Source organism: Hemicordylus capensis, chromosome 6, assembly GCF_027244095.1.
Source record: "Hemicordylus capensis ecotype Gifberg chromosome 6, rHemCap1.1.pri, whole genome shotgun sequence".
NCBI classification, from domain to species: Eukaryota; Metazoa; Chordata; class Lepidosauria; order Squamata; family Cordylidae; genus Hemicordylus; species Hemicordylus capensis.
In genome coordinates this window covers 47,193,807-47,218,813 of record NC_069662.1, presented here as the reverse complement: position 1 = coordinate 47,218,813, position 25,007 = coordinate 47,193,807, and the positions used below count along the sequence as shown (strand labels likewise).

Sequence of the window (25,007 nt, the reverse complement as noted above, 5' to 3'; positions counted from 1 at the left end):
GAAGCCGCTGCCAGTCTGTGTAGACAATACTGAGCTAGATAGACTGACTCAGTATATGGCAACTTCCTATGTTCCTATGTAACTGTAGAACAGGTTCTCTGGAGACAGGGGAGACTGTTTTAGGGGGTTTTTTTAATGAAGAGGAGAGCTGGTCTTGTGGTATGACTTGTCCCCTTAGCTAAGCATGGTCTGCCCTGGTTGCATATGAATGGGAGACTTGATGTGAGAGCACTGTAAGATATTCCCGTTAGGGGATGGAGCCGCTCTGGGAAGAGCAGAAGGTTCCAGGTTCCCTCCCAGATTCCTTCCTGCAACCTTAGAGAAGCTGCTGCCAGTCTGTGTAGACACTACTGAGCTAGATAGACCTATGGTCTGACTCAGTATATGGCAATCTCCTATGTCTCTATGTCCTCTCAATTCAGATGGAACAATGAGTGAGGTCCAGCAAGCTTAGCCAGTGCCTTGCATAAAGTGAGGATGTGCCCTAGAACATGACCCAGAATTTTCTGCAATATGCAGAGGTTCCTCAGCAGACAAGTTACTGTGAAAACGGTTCCCTGATGGTAGGAAGATTTGAAAACCACTGCCCTGGCAAATCAGCTAGGGTAGAGATGGGGCACAGCAGAAGACACTTGACCCTTCTTTTCCCCTCCATATCCTGCTCTTTCATTTGAAAGAAACTCCATGTTTTAAACCCACATGAGGAGAAGGAATGACCTTGAAAAACATGATCATGTTTAGGTTATCTTTATGCCATAAAAAACCCAACAACTTACCTATACATATGTCCACATATTCAGCCATTTCCATAAACAGAGTTACCTTTTGACTGTATGAGCCCCCACCAATCTATGAAAGCAGTTGGTTCTCGGTCTTTCTCCACCCCATCAACAATGGTTTCTTCCCCCCCCCTCTGCATTGCAGGACCCTTGCAGGAATCATAAAAGTTACAGAGAAGTCCTCTCTAGGATGAAGCCCCCCATTATTCCCTTCGTGCCTCTTATCTTAAAAGGTGAGCAACATCCACTGTGCCTCTGTTTTGCGTTTCATGCTTACTGCCAGTGTTGAAGTGGGGCGTGCGGAAAGGTGTGCTTCGGCAACCTTAGTCTGGACTTAATTTGATCTAGGAGTGAAATGCTGCATCTCTGTATAAAAAGCCAGCTTGCAACATTCTATTGTATGCCAGTGTTACCAAGAAACAGAACCAAGGATCTTTGCAGATTCTGTACAGATGAAGGGGAAGGGCTGTGCAGATACAGGGGCAGGCTTAATTCCCAGTGAATGGGGACATCAGGAGCGAGGAGCAGGTTTGGCCAACATCCCTTAGGTCCCCAGTACACTCCTCCACCCCGCCCCTCAATACACATGGATGTTTTCTGTTCACTCCTATGGGAAAAATAAAACTCTGGTGTGGGGACATAGTTGTGATGAGGACAAAACTAATCCTTCAGCTCTGCTTCTAAGTAATGCATCCTGCCCTCACTGGGATCCTTTGGGCTGTGTATATGTGTGTGCGCGCACAATGTATTTCAAAGCACTTCACTATCACCGTCTGAATTGTTGCCCTTCCTATCAGAGGCGTATCTAGGGAAAATAGCGCCTAGGGCAAGCACTGAAATTGCATCCCCTGTCCAAACATCTGACACCCATCTTTCAGATAACTTTACCATAATATCAGCTCAAAAATACAAGTCAAGCTTGTTAATCTTTTAATATTTCAAAAACTATTTAGCAGTGGACGTAGCCAGACCAAGAAAATGCTGGAAAACTACAAATTTCAGTATGCTGGGGCTGATGAAATACCTAAATATTATGCGGAGGTATACTTGGAAAAACTAAATAGAAGTGCCTGTCTAATTCTCTGCTATACATTGTAGCATCACGATAACATAAGTTTTAAAAATAAATCGAGAATTTGACTTTTCCCAGATACTCTGAAAATAATTAAACGATATGCAGAGTAAACTGTGTCACTGCTTGGAATATATTCTAGTATTTCAGAAAGACAGTTAAAATGAGAGAAAGAGCAAGAAACTCCCAGTGGGCCTTAATACTAAGGATTTCACACTGATTCAAAGACAAACTCACCGTTAATAGCCATATTATTAAGACATCACATTTAACTCACTTATCACAAGAAGCAAAGTAAGAGCAAATGAATACAATCTTAGCTCATAAACTTCAGCTCAGTATCTACAAGCCCTGATTCTCTGTACATAGTGCCAATCTGAATAAGTGTACAGTGACCTATATTATATTAATTTTTTTTAATTACCTGTAGCCCCTTTGGGGAGTCTGCTGTGGGGGTGGGGTCTGCAAAGTTTCCCCCTCCTTCCACTGGCCTCTAGGGCCTCAAAGGCACCATTTGAGCATGTGCGGTGGTCATTTAAAAAAAATTTTTTTTTTAAATGGCCGCTGAAAACAAAATGGCCGCCACGCTTGCTCAAATGCCCTCTAGTCTGCAAGGCCTGGCATGGTCTAGGGCCTCACAGAGGCCATTTGAGCATGTCCAGTGGCCATTTTGTTTTTGGTGGCCATTTAATTTTTTTTTTAATTTTAAGAAATGGCGCCCCCTTCAATTGGCGCCCGGGGCACGTGCCCTGCCTGCCCTACCCTAGATATGCCCCTGCTTCCTATACACACACTACACCCAGCATAACAGACATTTTGCTACTAACAATAATAAAGAGGAGTACCTCTGAGCCTGTGCAGAGTTGCTTTTTCTCTCATCACTGAATGAACACCCTGGGCATCTGGGCCAGAGGTCATGACACCTTAGACACGACAAATTAACCACTGCCAGACTTCCATTCCTCTTCTTTCAACTCACTGTTTTTTGTCTTTTCCTCTCTCTTTTTCCTTTTAAACATTCAGACCTGACATTTTTGCACGAAGCCAGCAAAACCTTGTTGGATGGATTGGTCAATGTAGAAAAGCTGGTAAGAACCTCACTCTCACCTGCCTCTCCCCCCCCCCCCCACCCCGCATGTTCTATCCTTGGTAGCAAGCACAAATATCCTCACCTCTTCAAGCTATCTAATAAGCATAATTACTCCATAGAGTTGGGATGAATCCAAAAGCTGTCTGGTCCGACGCCCTGCATGAGACAGGGCTATCCATCCATAAATGTTCCCCCCCATCAAGGGTTTATTGTGAGGTTAAAATTGGAAGTTAGGATTGTAAAGCATTTGGCAAATGTTAAAAATACTGGCTGACATGATGTGCAGCAGTATGGAACCATTGTGCATTGCGTCGGGGCTGCTGCAGACTTGTAAGGCAGCCCCTGGCACTGTCGAGAATGGGCAGTTGCACAATCAGGGTCACCGCTGTTTCTTCCATTGTCACGAATGAAAGAAACTGCAGCAGAGTTGTTTGAACAACCACCCATTCATCATGTGGGCTGCTGTATTGATCATAATGATTGCAACAGTACAGGTGGGGGAAAGTGGGAAATAGACGGTTGAACCATCTATTGAAGAAAGGAAACATTTGCCTCAAAAGATGCACTAAAGATCCATTCCTGAAAGCAGTTTCAGCCATTTTTTCTGGACTGGGGAAAAGAGGAGGTACTGCTATGAAATGTGGTGGTGGTGGTGGTGATTTATAATAATGAAGGTGACTCTTTAAAACAGCAGCATTAGAGACCATTTATATAGTGTCTGTTTCTGTTGCCAGTTGGTGCCAGATTTGCTGCTGTGCTCCCTCCCCAACCATCAGCAAAACTGTGGCCAAAAAGAAATGAATTTTTTGAATCAAATCTTAGCTGAAGTATATTTAGAACACCACCACTATATAGGTGCCCTTCTTCTTTTTAGCCTAGCCCAGAAAGCTTCTGTGCAGCCACCAAAAATTAGGCTTATTTCATCTGTAGGATTCAGCTAAGAAGTTTCTCCTGCATTTACCAAGGATTGATGGATAAGCCTGGGGGTCTTGGGATCCAGGATTGTTTCTTTCTCCTTTAACATCTGAGGTCCCATGGAATGAAACTAGTTCAAGTTGGGACTGGGAACTGTAGCACTAGACCTCCTGCAGAACTCGATGCAGATGGACACAAGTCATACAGTAGCCACTTTGTGCCTGCAATCTGGTATACTTTCCAAACTTTCATGTATCAAATAGGCACACACTTGTAAGACCCTTATTCTCACACCAAGGATCTCACACCAAGGATTCCTCACCTCTCATTATTACACACTGCTGATGGCTCTTCTCTGCCTATTGTATGTCATCTTTAGATTGTGAGCCCTTTGTGGACAGGGAGCCATCTTTCTTGTTTGTTTGTTTGTTTGTTTGTTTGTCTATGTAAACTGCCCTGAGCCATTTTTGGAAGGGCAGTATAGAAATCAAATAAATAATAATAATAATAATCTTCATTTACTATGGAATAGCCTCTCATGCACTGATTTAAAAAGCACCGAGGATGTTTGTCCTTTTTGTTAAAGCTATGCTAGAAAAACATGATTGTCTTATAATACAATATAACCGCCTTGGGATTGTTTTTAATGAAAGGCAGTATATAAATTTAACAATGAATAAATAATGTGCTATTAACAGTTTAAAATGAACATCAGCAGCTATAGCATATAAACTGGCAAGCTGTGCATGACATGGGGCTGGTTTGGATGATACTTTGTCCAGCTGGACTGCCCCATGTGATAAAGATGGGAGCACATATCCTTCCCACAAGTAGGCCATTCCTTAGTCCCATGGGGTGGGGGGTGTTCATCCAAACCACTCCTCTATGGGTGGTCCAAAAACTAGTAGTATTTGGGCCATTTGTGGAGGGGCAGTTCAAATGTGATTAAGAGACAGCACGCTGGGGTGGAGGCATGTGATTGTTCATATCCATCGTGTGGGGAGGACCAGTCAGGCAAAGTACAAACCTGCTCATAGTGTTATATTATACATGTACATTTTAGCTGTGTGTCCTAGAGACAAGATATAATGCCACTCCAACCCCCACTCCCTGCCTGTCACCAGGGGTTTTAACTTCTGGAGTTTGGAGGAAAAGAAGGTTGAACTCTGAAAAACTTGAACTTCAGCAACTTGTCCTAGGAAACCTTTAAAAAGACATTCCTGATTATCCCAAGAGATGGGGTGGGTGGGACAAAATAGAGCAATGATGGATCAGAAACAGGTATCTGAAAACAGGATAAATAGGAGTCATTGTAGTATATAGAATCTAGAGCTGAAGGTCAATGGCTTGAATTGGAAGCTGAGGGGTAGGAGGTAGACTTGTTGAGCAGTTGACCAAGAAAGGCCAGGCCAGGCTCTTCCTATGTATACCAAACAGAGCTGGTCAATTCAGAGACTTCATACAGCCTGCTAATTGCAGCAGCCAAAGTCACAGAACCCTGTTTCTATGCTCCTGAGAGTCAAACTAAAGCTGATATTGAAGGATCTGTGGTAAGGTCTCCTGGTGTTAGTTAAATGTTTAGTAGGAGTCGATGAGAAGGGGCATGGAATCAGATCAGGTCTGCACTTAAAATTCTTTCTCCTTACACTGTTTTCCCAATTAGGATGTCACATTCAAGCTGTTATTTATCCTGTGAGGGAAAACATACAAGTATCATGCAGGTTTAATGTTCAATGGCCTGGGCCCTTCCTGTCCTTCTCTGGCCGAAGCAGAAACTGATGCACCTGTGGAAGATTAAACCTGCTTCTCTTTGTTTGTTCTTGCCCCCTTTAGCCCATTTCCCTCCATTCCCTGGTCAAACTGCTCAACCAGGATGGCTGCAAGGAGAACAGCAAGAAACCTTCAATAAGATTTTTGCCCTTGCTGTGTTTCCGAGGGAGTGGCTGGTTTGGTTAGCTATAGCACCGAGCCCCACCAGCAGATGCAATATGATTTTATGACTGTGTGAGAGCTCAGGTGGTCTTTCCCCACCCCCACCCCACTGCCATCTCTCCCTTCCCCCTTGCCTCAGGGGATTAACTAGCGTTTGGTCCTCTGTACAGTCTCTAGCCCGGTGGGACAGTGGCGTTGCCACGGCAACAGCTTCACAGAAGCTCCTCTAGCTCTCCTTGCTGAGAGATGTGGAGGGTGAGGGGGGGTGGGACCGGATGATCTCTGCTGGAGTTGGCCCAGTTTTCTCTGGCCCCTGGGGAGGAGGGGATGAAAATGTGGGAGAGAAATGAAGCTACCTCTGCTGTCAGCTGAGCCCTAATTTCCCTCCTACTCCACTCCAGTCTAAATGCACACTGTGCAAAATGCAGAATTATTCATATGCTGAATAATTCCTCCAATAAAAACCCAAATTCTGTAGTTATTCACATAATGTATTTCAAAGAAGGATATTCATACAGAATTGCTTATTTTGCAGAATATGACCATTGGTCTACATTCTCTTTTAAACTGGATTTTTGATATTTGTAATGAAATCTGGGTACCGGGGGGGGTGTTTTCTGTGGTAGGGGCAAGGAACAACATAAAGGTATTAGGAGTGATTTAATGAGTGAGAAGCAAAATGGGATTCTATAGGAGGAAGAAAAGGAGAGGCCATGAAGGAGGGTGAGAAAGCTGTACAGGGCAACAGAATCTTGTTTGAATACTATGAGGGTTTTGCTGACACTTTCCACAATGGGGGCTTTCCTCCCAGTGCAAATAGTAGCTGATCCAGGTTAAGATTATAGCAGGGGCTACACTAAAAACGCACCAATGCAATCTTGATCTAGTTCAAGGCTGTGCAACTCCTATTTAGAAAGTGGGGTGGGGGGAAGAGCATATAAACTCTAGTTACTTAATGTATATTTTGGCCCTGAGAGAACAAACCCAACAGTTGCAGGGGAAGGATTGGTGATATTGATATATGGGATCATATAGTGCCATCCATGTGTATGGTGACTTACAAGTTATGAGAAGACCCTGCCCCAAAGGATCCACAGTCCAAGACTGGCATAGCAGATGAAGAGAAGGGAAGTGGAAGCAGGGGTAAACTATTTTCCTCATGTACAAATTTATGCAGATTAACTGACTAAAAGTCATAAGAGTTTTGGCCATTTTTTAAATCTGGTGACAAATTAATGTTGGGGCCCTGTTGCCACCCACACCCTGTCACTGGTTTTTTGTTGGGTTTTTTTAAAAGGGGTGTGTGGAGGGTCTGCCCTTGTTGCATATGAAAGGGAGACTAGAAGTGTGAGCACTGTAAGATATTCCCCTCGGGAGATGGAGCCCTTCTGGGAAGAGCAGAAGGTTTCAAGTTCCCTCCTGGCTTCTCCAAGATGCGGCTGAGAGAGATTCCTGCCTGCAACCTTGGAGAAGCTGCTGCCAGTCTGTGAAGACAATACTGAGCTAGATGGACCAATGGTCTGACTCAGTATATGGCAGCTTCCTATGTTCCTATGAGGGTGCCCTTAAAGAATCCTGAAGACTAGGCTTATATGCCTCTTCACCACCAAAAACTAAAGGATCATCATCAACAACAACAAATATTTATATACCGCTTTTTAACAACAGTGTCCAAAGCAGTTTACATAGAGAAATAATATACCAAATAGGCACTGGGTTGAAATGTCCTAATTGGAGATAATTTCAATATAAATTCTCTTCATTTTGAACCTAGAAATGTTTTCTCTCCTAGAATGTTCCAATGGGATGGTGCAAGGCTCCCTCTCCTGGTGCAAAGATGTCATATGCTAGAACACCACTCTCTATGCCTTTGCACATAAGTATACAGAATGTAGTACCCTGGTCAACATTCAGCAACTAATTTTACAGGAGCGCCACTTTAATGAGGGTGGGGGATAAAGGTGATGGGTCCCTACATCCCATATCCTCCAAAGTGAACTATCAGCAAGTTATATTTCCACAGCCATCACTCCTTTCTTGCTTGCTTCTGGACTGGTAGCAAAGGGGCCAGCATCTAGTACTGCTTAGGGGGCCAGATATGATTTGCTGATCCCTAGCCTAATATAGGTTTTAAGTACTTAGTAAGTAATAATAATGTATGGTTTATTCTATTTATTTAAATTTGTCTCCTACTTTATTTTGAAAGTAGAGCAAACTGAACAAGTTTGCATATGTTTCTAATGTTGCATAATTCATCCTGCAATTTTTGTTTTGCATTCTGCATAATTTATTCTGGTTTTGCTAGCTATGGAGAGAGGGAAGAAACTATGCAGGCTACACAAACCCTCAACAACTATTCATTATTATTTATTTAAAATATTTATACCCTACCCCTCCAGTACAATACTGCTCAGAGCGACTCAGAAAATAAAACAAATAAAATAATATACAACAATATAAATTAACCCTACTAAAAACAGCAACTCGTTAAAACTAAATTTAAAAGTTGAAAAGTTAAAAACCAGCCAGGTAGGAGCTGCCTCTCTAAAAAGATGGGTCTTCATCTGTTTTTTAAAGACCTTAAGGGAGGGAGTATAGTGAAGCTTTCTAGGATGGTTTTCCAGAGCCAAGGGGCCACAACCAAAAATATCCTGTCTCTAGTCCCTACCAATGCAGGGCATGAGCATGGCCTGAAATGATGAACAGAGGACCCTGGCAGATTTTTGTCCGACAGATACTCTGGCACCAAGGACTTTAAAGGTCAAGACCAGTACTTGAATCTAGCCTGGAAGTGACTGGTAGCCAGTAAACCTACCTCATGATGGGTGTAATACTCGTGAAGTGACTTGCGCCTACTAGTATCCTTGTGTCAGCAGTCTGGACCAGTTGAAGCTTTTGAACTGTCATAAAGGGCTGCCCCATGCAGAGTACATTGCAGTAGTCCAATCTGGATGTCACTCAAGCATGAGTGACTGAGGCCAGATCCAACTTTTCAAAGTAGAGTTGCAAGTAGCATACCAGCTGTAGCTGGTAAAAGGCACTTCTTCATTAGGCTAGCTGCACTGGACATCTTCCTCAGTCTCCTCCCTAGCTTTGGAGGTTTCAACAGGCACTCCACTTTCAAACATATAAAGGGCCTCTGAACTAGTTCTGTGCACATCCCTATACTGTACCTCATACTACATTCTGTATTTTTTTCTGTGTTCCTGTGGAATTGTGACAGAAATTGAATGACTGGGGCATAGCTAAGGCTGCATTTCTGTCACAATTCAAAAGGAACACAGAAAAAATGCAGAATGTAGTACGAGGTATAGTATAGGGATGTGCACAGAACCAGTTTGGATTATATGGTTAAGACTAGAGTTGCTTTCAGTCAATCTTATGGATTACAGTAGGGGTTCTTCCAGATGGCAATAAACTGCACAGTGAGAAGAGTGTGTGAGTAAGTTCTAGGCAAGAACTTACACAGCATCCAGACACTCACACAGACTTTTGTCATCTCCTTCCAGCTGGATCTCTCACGCAGATCAGACAGACAGCACAGTCTTTGCATGATTTCTGTAGCACCACCTGCCAGCCATATCTCACTTTCTGAGATTAACTGGATGCTTTGCAATACTTATTTTCTGGGAAATGGGGGAAAGAGTGAGTTAATCTTAGAAAGCAAAAGCAGGCTGACATCTGGAAGAACCCTCAGACATCAGGAAGTGTCCATTTTGTTTCCTATCAAGGCTCCTCCTCTCTGTGATCCCCTAGCTGTGAAATATGGTGTAATTTTTTGTGTGCTGTTAATGAATAGATGATGGATTAAGGTTCTGTCATGAGAGTTTGCTCTAACACCACCAAAGTTATTGGAGCATGGGTAGAGATTCCTGGCTAGAGATGTCTTAGGCCTGATACACAGAACAATTGAACTCTTTCTTTTGTTTCTCTTCTGCAGCACTCAGTAGCAGAAAAAGTTCGGACAATCAGGAAGTGCCGGAGTCGCCCTCTCTGTGAGTGATCTTCACTATTTTTCAAGTGGAGCCACTTTGGCAAAAAAACAACAACCCTGCAATGTCAGAGCCATTTTCCACTGCGCTGACTTCTGCACAGTACTGTGCTTTTCTCAGTGCTGGGAGGAACCCTTAAGAGAGATGGGGCCCCCTTCTTAAGAGCTCTAGGAGGAAAGCACTGGGAAGGGCTACACTTCCCAGCACTCTGTGAATGTCTTCCAAGATGGTGACGGGCTCAAGAGGGCTCAGTTTGCCTTAAAGGAGCTCCCTGGTGCTGGGCAAAGTGAGAATGGTTGTCTCCAAATGGTACTTTGGGGGAGTGTGCAGAGAAGAACACACCTATGGTTCTTCCCCCAGAGTACTAAAATCTACATTTGACAATAAGATAGAGATGGAGGGGATGCTTCAGGGTCAAAGATTAACAACTTCAAAAAAAGATTTTGTACCTGTGCTAAATTCTGTGCTTGAGTGGTCTCAGCTTGGACTGCCATTCCATATTGCAGATGAAGGAATCAAATGTTTGAATGCTCCCCCTCATCAAATGCTCCTTGCACATACAAAACCAACATGTCATACTAAAGGATCAAGGCTAGCCCTTTCCCTGATGGACAATTATTTTTTGTGGGGGAGTATTTTACATGGGAGGAACAATCACACATCCTGTTCCCACCTTCGATATGAAATAATTCAGCCTAGCAACAGATATCAGGTGGGACTTCTGCTTGTCTGTTTCAGGTCTCTTTGGAGGCATGTAATCTTTTGCTCAGCATAGGCAAAACAGTTGTGCTTGGTTCCACTTGGAAGTGCATTGTCTGCAGACTGACTGAGAAATGATGCAGGGTTTGCAAGTGAAAGACTACACCTGTCAATCCCCTTCCTGAATTATGTCTTTCTTCTTCTTCCTGCAGGCCTGGACATGGAGTCGTCTCCCCAGCAGCTGCAGACAAAAGCTTATGTTCGGCAGTTCCAAGTCATTGACAATCAGAACCTGCTCTTTGAGCTCTCTCACAAGCTGGAGTCAAACAGCCAATGAGGCCACTGCCCATGAGTGGGCAGCACTCGCAAAGAATGTTTACTCTGTGCGGTACGCGAGCACTTTTTGGATGTACAGGGGTTCCTCCTAGGGTTTGCCCTGGTTGGAGGGGACAGCATGGAGTCGCCAAGACAGAGATGACTAGCCTTGATCAGGGATGGCACAAGACATTCTGGTGCCTCAGGTGAAAAATCCAAACTGCACCTTGGACCGGGCCTCCAAACTGCACCTTGTCTTCCTCCTAATTAACGTGGGATACAGCCAATGCGAAGTTCTCCTTCCAGGGCTGGCCCACGGCATTTTGATGTCTGAGGTGGAAAATCCAAATGTTGTTCTCCTCCAGACAAAAAACATCCTGTTTAATTATATAACTGACCACTTGCAGTCCCATAACTTCTTTGCCTAACAGTAGAGTCTCTTGACTCCTGCACAAGCTTTATTGAAATGAATGGATGCTGTTTAAGGGCATGTTTTAATGGGGCTCGTGTAAGAAAACTTCCCACTGAATAGTACCCCCTTGGTAAGATCCACCAGTCTCCCACTCTACTACTTTTAGTGGCACTCAGAATTGAAAATCCAGTGCCTGAGGTGTCCACCTCACTTTGCCTCAGGGTGGAGCTGCTTCTTTCTGACCTTCCTTTTACAGAATGGAACTGTAATGTTGTTATTACAGACTAATACTAGAAAAGCCAGGGGAGATAAAACAGTGTTTTGTGGAGGAGATCAAGCCAAAACTGGATTTCCTGTCTTGCTTGGAGGACAACTTGCACTGAAGGTCAGTGTCCTATTAATGCCCTTTCCCTCCCCACCATGAGCGTAGAGTAACAAGTCCTTGAATTTTTGAATCAGATAGATAAGCTCCTGGTGTCCTGAATCAGACATGCTACAGCTGCCAATGTTTTGGTCCTGTTCAGGCCCTTTCCCTCCCCACCATGAGCATAGAGGAACAAGTCCTTGAACATTACAATTTTTGAATCAGATAGATAAGCTTCTGGTATCCTGAATCAGACATGCTCCAGCTGCCAAGGCAGCATGGGCAGAAATGCCAAGCAATGTTATTTTTCTATCTTTTAATTCTCCTTTTATTTCTATCGTGCTAGTGTACATTTATATTTCCATCTTAGAAAGGTTTGATGTGGGCATATTTTTTGAACAAAATGTTATGAAAGAATCCCAGGAGATTCATGGTAGAGACTTCTCAGGTTTCAGTTCTTGCAGATGATTAATGAAAAGAAAAGAAAAGAAAAGCTCCTCAAGGGAAGATGGGGAAACTTCCATTTGGTGAGATTTTACCTGCAGGGATTTAAAACACACATCAAGAATACATATCTGTTTTAGTCCTTTATTGGAGTATATCTGCACTTCAGACTTTAACTGGCCTAAAAGTCATCCTATTCCCCAGAAAACTACAGTTCTGTGATGGGAGCTACTAGGACAAGAAATGTTTTAACAGAGAATCCACAGCACTCTCACCAGACTACAATTCCCAGGATTCCGTGTGAGAAGCTATGGCAGTTAAACCAGTATACATCCTCTATATGTTTTTGTGTAGATATATACTTGGTGTCTGGTTGTGGCTTTTGTCTGGATTTATTGTACCTCCATAGGTGCTGGATCACTTTATTTTAAGATTTTCTGGGTAGAAGCCAGGTACCCCTTCTGCCTAGATAAAGGTTGCTCTTCTTTAAAGAGCCATGGATGGACAGGGGGGTTATCATCTCTGGGTCTTCCTTCTCTATTCATAGGAGCATTCACAAGATCCTACTTTATTACCCCCTGCTGTTCACACAATCTTTATGGCCACACAGTGATAAATCAGTTTTTGTTCTCACTCTTCTAAAGTGTATTTTTAAAATGTGGCATGGTGATTTGATTCCATCTGAACTCCAGATTGATCCGAACTAAATGATCACTATCAATGGAGGACTGGAGAAACATTTCTATAATTATTGATTGAAAGAGCATGGTGGGAGGGGATGCTGTTTTGCTATCTTTCAGTCTCCTCCAATTATGCGAACAAAAAGTTGGTATAAAATGTTAGCAGTTCTTAGTCCTTCTGTCCTATCATCTTGAGAACACACCCCAAAGAACACTGCGTTTAATCCATGTTTACAATTATGAGAACAGAACCAGAGACACAGTATTTATTCTGGATCAGTTAATCTGCGATAATTAACTTTGTAGAATCCATTGTAGGTTTGAGCTTGCTTTCTGGGGAGCAGAGTACCAAACAAACCAACATACCAGTCCTGCCTACATTTAATCAATGGAAAACTCATAACCCTCCTGTAGGTCAATGATGAGTATTGGTGGGAGGCTACAAAAGGGCAGGGCTTACTGTCTTGCAAAGAGTGTTCTGCTTTTTAGCACATGCTCAAGGGACCTTCAAACATGGACTGGATTTGTGTGGTCCCGATTTCTCCATCCCTACCCCATCCTTTCTGGGGTTTTCCCTAGGTCAAGAGTATACATGAAGACAACCAGGCAAACTATCTTTGTCGTCGTCGGAGAAGTCTGAACAGCTGTTTTCTGGGACTAGGGAGGCCCCCTGTGATCAGCCATAAGAAACCTTAATATTGCCCCATCCCATAATTCATGTGGGGCAGCGGGGCAAGCCTTAGGGCTCATCGTGATTCAGGGTTTAGTCCTTGACTCCTTGTCAGTGCCATGGTTTAATCCTGGAAATGTGAAGTAATCATAAGAGTGCCTCTGAGCATGTCCAGAGTGCATTTTCCACACTACTGAGTAACCACAGCCCACTTCCACATTTTCTGATAAGCAGGGCTTTCAGGTTAGAGGGTAAGGCTTGAACTTCAGGTGCTTCACTATTTAGAAATGAACTGCCCTCCCTGCCCTGTTCCTAACAGCTTTAATGTTTTGTCACAATTTTGATAGAAATCAAAGAACAGAATATCAAAGAACCTTCTGATCTTAAAATTTTTATTTTGTGCTTTGCCAAACCTTCCACCTTCTCTCTGACAAAGGTTTTGTTTTTAGAAGTTTTTTTGAGCAGAGGAAGGTGTTTGCCTCTAGTGGCTTTTTGTTCAGGGACTTTTTGTTTCAGGGTCTCTCGCTTTTCTCTATATTTCTCTCTCTCCTGGCGAGAGCTTCAGGTCCTAATGCGAGGATGTGTATATATATATACATATATATATTTTTAATGAGACATGCTCGGATTGTACATTTATTTTTTTTTAAAAGAGCCTTGTATCATATTGGACCATTGTACAGTGAATTTTCTACTGCTGGAATGAGGGACTGCTTGCCTACTTATATATTCCCCACAAGCTTTCGCAAGGTGGAATGTAAGGTGTATTGTTGTATTCTGGGGAAACTCAGTTTATTTTGGGTGTGGCTGTTGTTAATAATAATTATTACTATTGCTATTATTTTGCTACAGAAGCACTTGGGTGAGAAGCCAAATGGTGGAAATAAAAAATTGTGACAAGTAAAATATGTTATTGGCTATTGTGTAGACATTTGACCATCACAAATCTAACTATACAGAGACTTTTCAAAATAACAAAACGGCAAACATTTCCGTCAGTAATAAAAACACACAAGATAAGTTCCTGTGCCTGTTACCCATTATTTTCTTCTTGTTTGAAGGATAACAGTGTTTTCCAGACTTTGGATATTTAAGGTTGTTTTCTGGATTAACACTGGAGGCATATTTTGCCATTACACTCCAAGAGATCCATTGTTTTATTTCTGATCAATTCCCATGTTGCTTCCACACTAGCAGTTTCGTTTAGAATCACAATCAGGTGCATAACTATAATAGGGCAAGGGGAGACAGTTGTCTGGGGGCTCACTGCCTTGGGGGACCCCCCCAGAGGCAAGTCACACGACTGACTCCCTGGGCCCACTCCAACCATGCTAAGCCCCTGATCACCATCCTTCTCTCTCTCTCTCTTTTTACAAAGAATCCAACATCAGGCCAACCTGCTGCATTCCAGCATTTTGTGTCCCAGGTCTTTCTGCCCTGATTTGTGGCCTTTTTTGATAGGGCAAACCACATTCAAAATCAGCAACAGAATCCAACAAAGATAGGAGGCACATGTATTCAGAAGAATCAAATAATAGCCCCAATGCAAATGGAGCATGTGCTCTTCACCAGGGGACAGAAAATATTGACATAAAATTAATAGTTGCTTACACTGAAAGAACTGCAACCCCTGTAACCATACAAGAAGTAAACTCTGATTATACTTATATCAGGCTTAAATGTATGACATAATTTACAGTAGCAGTAACTGGTGATAAAACAGTTTTCCTGTTTGTGTATAACCTTTGTATCCACACACACTTCTCTCCAGACCTTTTTTTAATTGCATAGATTGAAACAGAGGAAATTGCAACAATGAGCAGTCATTTCGATGTATTTATGTCAGCTTCATTGTTCTATATCCTACTGTTTAAAATCTACACTTATATCCAAGTCTTCTCCCCCACCACAAATCTTCCCACTTATACTTGGATATGTCAAAACGTCTGTCCTTTGTTACAATTCCCTCTTTCTATCTTTTAATTTATGCAATAAAAAATGGTCTGGAGAGAAGTATTGTAGCAGATCCATCATGCGTATTGCATTGCCATTATATCAAACTGTGTGTGTGTGTGTGTGTGAATGATTTCTACACTACCTGATGTGTGTATCCCGAGGTGGCGTATGTAATTTAAAATACAACAAATATAAAACAGGATAAAACTATTAAAACAAGTTTATGATATAAAACAAGCAATTAAAAAGTAACGAAAAGCCTGAGAAAACAGGTGTGTCTCATATAACATGTTTAATCGCTTTCAGAGGAATAGCCATGTTAGTCTGTAACAGCCAAAAAATAAATAAAAATTGTCACACCTTAAATGACTTAACATATTTATAGTAGCATAAGCTTTCATGGAAGGCTACTTCATCAGAAGCATGGTGATAATTCACAGTAGCAGAAATTGGTGATAACATAACATATATCATATTGCAGGATGAGCAAGTGAATAAGCCCGACAGTATCCTTACATTACTGGGTTCTGTAATAGTGTTGCCTGATTGGATATGAGGAGGCATCAGGATTTGTGACAAAGTCTAGTCTTTGAAGCTGTTCTCACGACCAGCCTAACCCTGCCTGAGCTGCCCTAGGCAGGGTTAGGCAGCAGTGTTCCCTCTAACAGGGTTTCACAGATGTTGTTGACTACAACTCCCAGAATCCCCACTTGCAATGTCTTTTGCTTTGGAATTATGGGAGTTGTAGTCATCAACATCTGGGAATCCCTGTTAGAGGGAACACTGTTAGGCTGGTTGTGAGAAGCGGTGGGATCCTTATGGATCCCTCAGCTCCCTGCCCGCCTAACCCCCTACTGCAAGGGCAAGTCTTGCCTCACTAACCTTTTAGAGTTCTTTGAGTATGTCAACAGGCATGTGGATAAAGGTGATCCAGTTGACAGAGTATACTTGGACTTCCAAAAAGCTTCTGACAAAGTTCCCCACCAAAGACTCTTGAGTAAACGTAGCAGTCATGGGCAGTCATTCTTGTCCCATGACTGCTGATCAACCAAGATGACCAGGGGCCTGGAGCGCCTTCCATATGAGGCAAGGTTACAGCACCTGGGGCTTTTTGGTTTAGAAAAGAGGCGACTACTAGGAGACATGATAGAGGTGTATAAAATTATGCATTGAGTAGAGTGAGTGGACAGAGATAGATTTTCCTCCCTCTCTCATAACACTAGAACCAGGGGTCATTCCATGAAACTGGAGGCCGGGAATTTTAGGACCAACAAAAGGAAGTACTTTTTCACACAGGACGTAATTAATACATGGAATTATCTGCCACAGGATGTGATGATGGCCAGTATCTGGAATGGCTTTAAAAGAGGCTTAGACAAATTCATGGAGGACAAGTCTGTCAGTGGCTACTAGTCTAGTGGCTATAGGCCACCTCCAGCCTCGGAGGCAAGATGCTTCCAATTACCAGTTGCAGGTGAACAGGCATGCCCTCACCTCTTGCCTGTGGGCTTCTCAGAGGATCTGATGGGCTACTGTGTAAAAGAGGATGTTGGACTGGATGGGCCTTGGGCCTGATCCAGCAGGGCTGTTCTTATGTGGCCATGTGGTCCTCCAGCCCAGAAGTTTGTCCACCCCTATTCTACTGGCTACTGTCATCAGAAACCACTGGGAATTCCAGAAGGATCTACATAACCAGATCAAGGGCTTTCCGGAAGATGTAGAATATCACTATGCTCATCTCATATATGTATGGTTTACATAAGAATGTTCACAAAATGTACTTCTTGCCTTCCATAACCATCTAGTGGACAGAATCTATCCACTTAGGCTTGAATAGCAACTATGATTTCCTTTCTCACAAGAGTCAATTAACCCAACACAACTAGAAAGACTGTTAGCACCGTTCACATTTTTTCTGTCTCTAGACACGGGTTTTCATGTATACTAGCTGACCTGGCGCAGAGCATCTGTGCTCCTAGTCCTCACCCGGCGGCTGGCCGTTTGCCAGGCTGCCGCTTCTCCCCCTCATCCCGCCCCTCCACGGCTGGCCATTTGCCAGGCCACTGCTTCTCTTCCTCCCACCCCGGCAACCAACCATTTTCTGGGCCGCTGCTTCTCCCTGTGCCCCCCGCAGTTGGCCGGCTATTTGCCGGGCCCCCGTTTCTCTCTCCCCCCACCCCATGGCCGACTGTTTGCCAGGCCGCCGCTTTTCCCTTGGTGGCTGGCCATTCCATCACTAAAAATCAGCTCGCTCGCAAAATCTCGCGAGAGCTGCCACACATGGGATTAGCGACGGGTACGTCTAGAGGAATTACATAGAAAGAACATAGATACCTGCCAACTGAAAATAACACTTCATGCATCTGATGAAATGGACTCTAGTCCACAAAACTTATGCTACAATAAATGTGTTGTCTTTATGTTAGCACAAGACCTTGTTGGTTTTGCTCTAGCGGTACAACCAGATCAGAACATCTCTTGAAAGACAGCTGACTCACCATTCCAACCTTTCCCTTTAAAATGCAATTGCAACTCAGATTACCAATTTAGGAGCTGTTACTGTAGATTCCTCCCCCAATCCCAACATCTTTTCCATGTTTTCCCACAATATATTATCAAGTCACTAAAATCTTCAGCATTGCTTTCAACAGTGACCTGGAGAGGGAGGGAGACTCCAAGGCAACCATGGAGGGCTAGCAACCCTAGCTGCAACGTGGTGCGGTCTAAGGTGCACTCGTAGCAAGCCCACTCCGAGAACTACAATTCCCAGGGATCCTTAAAAGAAAACCTGAAGGATGCAAACTGTATAATAGACAAGCCTATTCTCGCAGCATATGACAGGGATCTTGTGTGATGATTGACTGGCACGGCTTGATGACGACAGAAGGTTGGGTTTATCTATGAGGCTTGTAGTCTAGAGAATGGCTCTTGGCAGAGTAATTTTTAGGAGGACATCGTAACCCTTTGGGGGGCACCCAAGGGCTATGACAGTTCTACTCTCTCTTGTAAAAAGAAAGGACTTATCTTGCAGTATAGCCACTTACAAAAAAGCCCAATAGGAGACCTTCCTAACATGGTCACCGCGCGCTGTATGTATATGCCCGAGATAGAAAGCCAAGCGTAGCGCCCATCCCCGCCCCTCTCCCTCGTTTTCTCTTTGAATGTTGACGTCTAGCTAAACACAGAGTGCGTATGGAAGAAAGCGTACGAAGCGCAACAAGCCTGGCTTCCACATTCAGTTAAGCGCAGGCGCTGGGCTAGCAGAGGGCTGAAGCGGGCGAAGGAGGTAGCAATAACGCTAGAATGACCTTTGCTGCAACCTGAAAGATATTATGTATAGGATGTTTTTTTGTTGAAAATCCAAAAACAGAAAGTGACGGAGTGGGATGATGTCCACTGCAGCATTTTCAAGCAGTACCTAATAACCTCGATTGTTGTACAAAATGGCTAAGGTATGCTACTAGTATAAAGTGGCAGCGGGGAAATGCTTGACCAACAAGCGGAAGGTTGCCGGTTCAAATCCCGGGCAGCAGCGATATAGGAAGATGCTGAAAGGCATCATCTCATATTGCGGGGGAGGAGGGAATGGTAAACCCCTCTTGTATTCTACCAAAGAAAGCCACAGCGCTCTGTGGGCGCCAGGAGTCGAAATCGACTTGACGGCACACTTTACTTTACTTACTTGGTGTTTAGGTATATATTGACAGTGAACTACATTGCAGGGTTGTTGTAAGCCAGTTTCTTTTCGCATCATTCTTGCCCCGCCCGCCCCCTATCCAATATAGGGGTTGCTGCAAACTTACCTCTCAGCCTTTGCTACAACAATATTAATAATGGGCTGCACTGCAGGGCTTTTGTAAGCTACTCTCTTTCAGACTCCTGCCCCAATCTGTAGTATGTATATAATAGGTATGGACTGCATTTTCACCAGCTGTATAATTTTTGAAAATATTTAAATAATAATAGCAGCAGCATTTTGTTACGAAATAAAACCACAGGTAAGAGCATGAAATCTCATCTTTTTGGGGGGCGCGGCGGGAGGTAAATCTGCTGCTGCTGCTGCTCAGTCACATATCTACGAAAACGTCCTGGATTTCTTTGTTTCTTTGTTTCCCAAGAGCAGTTGCCACTTTTATTCTAGCAGAGGGAAAATGGCTTTAAACGAAACTAGAGAGTTCTGTCTTCAGACAATGGGGTTAACAGTCTAGTCTTTTTCTCTTAAGTACTGCGACGCCCGCAGTACTCCCCACTCTGACCTATAGAGATAGAAAAAGACTAGAAACACATGCTGAATAAGCTTCCAGTAAAAAGGCGAAAACCTAGCTCCCTTGAGAAGTCCATAATGCTGAGAAAAGTTGAAGGGAAGGGAAGAAGAGGACGAGACAACCAGCAGCAAGGTGGATGGACTTGATGACGACATCAATGAATGCACCGCTTGAGAGACCTTAAAGGCCAAGTGGAAGACAGATCAGCCTGGAGAGAATCTATCTATGTGGTCGCTAAGAGTCGACACCGACTTGACGGCACTTAATCAAATAAGCAATCAAAAATGGAAAGCTTCCACTCGTTATGATTCTCTATGCGCTCCGTAGACTTAATTAAAAAATAAACTTTTTCACGCGAAATAAGACCCCAGTTAGAAGAAGCACGAACTTCGACCTTTGCTGCTTTTTTGTTTCTAGCATGCTGGTTTTGCAATCAGAATACAGTAAAGTCCTGGATTTCTTTCTTATAGTTTCCTATGGGCACCTCTCACTTCCTCCTGGGGACACGTTTAAAAACAAGGCTTCTGACGGTAAACCAGGGAATGCCCCATGCAGACAGTAGTCTGGTGTCTTGATCTCTCTTCTCTCCTTCCCTTCTCCGGCAACCGAGGGGTGGGGGAAGCGGGTGAGAGTGTTCTGCGCGTGCGTATTGTCCGAGGGGGCGCGCCTCGCCGCCATTTTGTGTGGCCGCCGGGCGGACGCACGGCTGTTTCCGGGTTGGAGGCCCTGGAGCAGAGCGAGAGAGGCTGCAGGTGAGCGAGGAGGGCTGCTCAGCAGCGAGGGTGGGCTGGGAGGATGGAGGACCCCAGGCCTCCCCTGAAGACTAGTCTTGTGAGGAAGGGAAGTAACCTTAGGCGGAGGGGGCTTGACCTTTGACCCGTGCTCCCCTTGAGGTCAGGGTCCGAGAGGGTGCTCAGTGGCAAAGGGGGGGGGTAGGCCCCTCAAGACTGGCGTGGGTGGGTGCTTTGAGGGGAGGGTGAAGCCATGGTGGGCTGAGAGGAGGCTTGCCCTTGTGCTTTGGGAGGGTTTGGGGAGAAGCTGGGTTGCTTGGAGGAACTAAGGATTGTTAAAGGGAGAAATACTAGGGGGGGTGATTGTGGGAGGGAGAGTGTGTGTGCTGTGTGTGTTGGTGAGTGTTTTGGTGTCGTGCAAGACGTGTATACATGAACTGTGGACTGGGAATAGGGGACTAGAAGGCCTGTAGTTTGGGGCCTGGGCTGTGATTTTCAGGGCTAGAGACTAGGCAGACATCTCCACTTGTACGTGTCGGGATCTTACTTTAAATGTTTGGAGTTTTTTCTGTCCTGAGAGTGGGCAACAGGGCACTGCATACAAACGTTGAAGTGTGCGGTAGAGTAAGGATATCGAAAGTGTGTGTGTTTGTGTGCGTGTGTGTGTGTGTGAGAGAGAGGTGGTGTGTGTTTGTGAGAGGTTTCTAAGGGAGGGGTGGGTCAAGAGTTCTGCTCTTGGTTAACCAAGTTTAAAATCCATGGAATGCTGAACAGGTGCTTTCCAGACTAGGGCTGTATTGTGGCACCCAAGATTTTGTGTGTATGAGGTGTGGGCCTAGAAGTGAAGTCAATGGGTGAAGTAACACAGTGTTCAGCAATGTATGGCCACATTGAGTGAAGGAGAAGTTGGAAGCAGGGTGACGCAGGCTAGTAGGGTGCAGGAAAGTTCTTGTGGGCTGGGAGGTCTGTATGTGGAAGTTTATTTGTTGAAATAAGGAGTTTATCCCTGGAATAAGACTGGTATGGCTGTTGGAGTAGGTGAGGGTGTGGCAAGATAAACTGTGTGCCCTTTTTCTTCCTTCTGCTTGCAAATTGCAGGGAGTTGGTTTGGGGTTCAGATATTATGGAAAGATGATGGGAGGAGTATGTCTCCTTGGCATTTTATCCATAATTGGTTGCTTCTGAACCACCAGTCTGTGTCTCTTCTGAATTGTAATTCCTCCTCACACTTTGTTACAAGTGCCTTTTGTGCATGTTAGGCCTGACCTTTCTGTTCTTCCTTCAGAAGTATGTGTGATCAAACCTGGGTTATTGTTTGACTGCTTGAGGAACTTAGGCATGCTCCCCACCCCCTGCTTGCAGGTGGAGGCGAAGCTGTATGCTTAGGAGGTTATCATTGCTTGCTTTATAGTGTTGCCTCATTAAATGTGTAGTTCTACGAATTTCAGCATAACTGGGAGTGGAGGATGTGAGACAGAAATCCTGGTAGGTTAAGTGGAACGAGAGATGCATCAAGACAGCTTCTGACTGACTTCTTTCTCACTGGGCAGAAGCATAGTTTTTCTTATACCTGTTCCTGTTGTTTCCTCTTTCCTGTGCTGGAGTACTTGCTTGCTGGGGACCATGTTTTGTTTGGAAGTCCAAGCGGTCTGGTGGGATAGAGTGACATTTAAACCAACTTTGAATGTATTGGGAGGCTTTGGGCAAACTGCAATTTCTCAGCTTCCCTATATGTCAAAATGATGTGGTGGTTGACCTTGCAAAGCACTGTGCATTTTAAAAATGCCATGTAAATTTCTTGTTGTAGTCTGAGTTATGTGACACTCCTAATATGCAAAATGCTTCACAGTCTTGTCCACTTAAATGTGTAGCTATTTGCATGCCCATGGTAGTTGACTGTCATACCAAACAACAACAACATTGTCTCTTACGGCTGTGAATCTCCTTGGAGTTTTAGCAAAATAAAAATTGCACAGGCATCTGCCAGGAATGAATTTAGGTACCATATAGGATAACCTGTCTTGGTTGGAAAGAAGGCCCTAGTAGATTTACTGTTGTGACCTGCCCCGAGCAGTATTGTACTGCAGAGGTGGGATAGAAATATTTTAAATAATAATAAATAGTAATCTAGTTGTGTTCCAATTTCAGCTTTACTATCCCAAATACTTAGTTGCTAAAGCCCTACTCCTTTTCCTTAGGCTGGCTTGAAGTTGAGACATGCTTGACCTTAGTGCTAGAACTGGGATGATACAAGTGTGTACTTGAGAGGCTAGTCCTCTTGTTCCTCATGCTGGTTGTAACTAGGCAGACTACCAAGTTCTTAACATCTTTGTAGAACTGGCAAAACAAATGACTACTGGTCTCTAATTAGACTTGACTAATTCAAATCTATATGTAAATGCAATCCTGTTCTCCCATTTTATTTCTCATCCAAACTGACCTTTCACTTCTCTCACCAAAATGGCACTGTTTCCAACATTCTGACATGTGATGTGAATCTTGAGCAGTTAAAATTCCATTATATTAACTTAGCCAGTAGTTGGCTTATTTTGGATGCTGGTGGTGATGAAGGTTGCTTACATGTTACAGCTATCTGTAGCTGCAGGAAAAGACAGTTCTTTGAAACAACACTCTGCTGAGAAAGGTCCATGTGTTTGGTCCTTGGGTATGTGGGAGCCATTATTGGAAAAATAACTCCCACATGGCTACTGTAACATTTGAGGGCCCCAGCTAGGTGACCTTTGGCAAGTCATTCTCGCCACCTGTCTGCAAAATGGGAATATTGGTAATTTTGCAAATAACCTTAAGACATTATTTCTGTAATCCTGCTTTTCTGTATCACAGTGTATTCATAGGAACTTATAACTTCAGAAATATAAGACTATTAAAAGCATACTAAACAGTTCAGCAATATGACACAGCCCAGTAAGACAAGGATGAAGAAGCAGCAGTAGGATAAAAGCACACTTGAAGCCCTTTCTTCAAGCTAGTTGGAGCAAAGGTGGGCAATGAAGGGGTTAGACATACTTCTCATGGGAGGGCCATTCCGCATTCTTGCCGCCACAACAGAAAAGGCCTTGACGGTCTGCTGCACGTGTGGTGATGGGAGGGCACAGAGAAGGATTTTGGAACAAGAATGAAGTTTTCAAGAGGGTTAATGGGGAGGAGTAATTCCTAAAATACTGGGATCCCAGGCTGTTTAAGGTAGGGATGTGCACAGAACGGGAAGGGGGCAGCTCGAGGGTGGAGGGGGGATACCTTTAAGGACTGGGGAGGGTGCTCTTACCCACCCACCCTGTGTGCATGCTGGCTACTTCTGCTTACTTCCGGTCTGACAAGGGGACAGGGGTGGCAGGGAGATACACTGTCGCCCCGCTGGACCGATTTACAGTGGAGAGCCGGTGGGGGAAGGGGTGAGTGCACTGTCCCCCACCCTTAAATTCATTCCCCCATCTTCAAACCGGTGGAACTGTCAGTCGTTCTGTGCACATACTTCTAGTCACTTCCGGTTCGAGGCAGCAGGGAGGTACGCTGCCATCCTGCCGAACCCTTTTCATTTGTAGCGCCGGCAAGGGAAACTTGGGGGTGGGGGGAGAGCACCCTCCCTAGTCCTTAAAGGTATCCCCCTGCCTTTGAAACAGTCAAACCGCCAGTCTTTCGAACCTGTTCAGAGGCACGTAAAAGGGCCTCCAAACAGGTTTGTGCACATCCTTCGTTTAAGGTCAAAACCAAATCTTGAATGGACCCTGGAAACAAATTGGCAACCAGTGATGCTGATATGAGCCACCTAATGGCGCAGCAGAGAAATGCTTGACTAACAAGCCGGTTGCCGGTTCAAATCCCTGCTGCTAATATATCGGGCAGCAATGATATAGAAAGATGCGGAAAGGCATCATCTCATACTGCGCGGGAGGAGGCAATGGTAAACCCCTCCTGCATTCTACCAAAGAGAGCCACAGGGCTCTGTGGTCTCCAGGAGTCAAAATAGACTTGATGGCACACTTTACATTTAATGCTGATATGACAATGACAAATATTTATATACTGCTTTTCAACAAAAGTTACCAAAACAGTTACATAGATATAAATAAATAAAATGGCTCCCTTCCCCCCCAAAGGGCTCACAATCTAAAAAAAGAAACAGATAGACACCAGCAACAGCAACTGGATGGTTGATCCAAGATCAACATCACATGATCTGATATATTGATCGCAGTCAGAAACTTCTAGGCCTCATTCGGGACTAACTGAAGTGAATGGATGGTCTTCAAGGGCAGCTCACTTATGTTGTGTTATAATAATTCAACTTCAAAGTGACTAGAGGAGTAATTAATATTGTACCGATCCACTTGTTTGTATTTACTAAGTCATGGCACTACAACCTCTGCACCATAAGTCTTGATGTTTTCATTACAGTAAATTTACATGGATACATGTGTGCATACTGAATAAAATTTTCACGTACACCAATGTACTATAATTTGAGTGCCTCAGTATGGATGGCATTTGCACTGTGTTGCAATGACTCAGGCAGGTATTATTATTTCTTGTTTACACAGTCAGACAGGTGTTATTGACTGGTTTGTTTTATCCAGACATCGAGTCCTTCCCAAGGACGGCTGAATTTTATTGTCAATTGTTATAGATATCGTCGCAGAATATAGGCTGTTCCCAGTAAAACTGCTTTTTGT

The 25,007-nt window shown here is 43.9% G+C and overlaps 2 protein-coding genes across 7 annotated transcripts in view; both read left to right on the top strand.

The window, feature by feature from the left end:
* Positions 1-14,270, top strand: part of RAPGEFL1 (Rap guanine nucleotide exchange factor like 1) — a 79,372-nt gene extending 65,102 nt beyond the window's left edge. The window contains exons 12-15 of the mRNA XM_053262749.1: positions 925-1,012; positions 2,875-2,939; positions 9,729-9,783; positions 10,692-14,270. Of these exons, the coding sequence (XP_053118724.1) occupies positions 925-1,012; positions 2,875-2,939; positions 9,729-9,783; positions 10,692-10,816 (333 nt within the window). The 3' untranslated portion in view covers positions 10,817-14,270. The remainder of the gene's footprint in view (positions 1-924; positions 1,013-2,874; positions 2,940-9,728; positions 9,784-10,691) is intronic.
* Positions 14,271-20,194: 5,924 nt separating this feature from the next.
* WIPF2 (WAS/WASL interacting protein family member 2) overlaps positions 20,195-25,007 on the top strand; it is a 35,828-nt gene continuing 31,015 nt past the window's right edge. For 2 of the 6 annotated variants that reach the window (XM_053261961.1, XM_053261965.1), the window contains exon 1: positions 20,276-20,337. The gene's annotated coding sequence lies outside the window, so the exon portion shown is untranslated. Of the gene's footprint in view, positions 20,338-25,007 lie in introns of all 6 variants that reach the window. The other 4 variants (XM_053261966.1, XM_053261967.1, XM_053261962.1 and 1 more) reach the window with 4 other exon arrangements.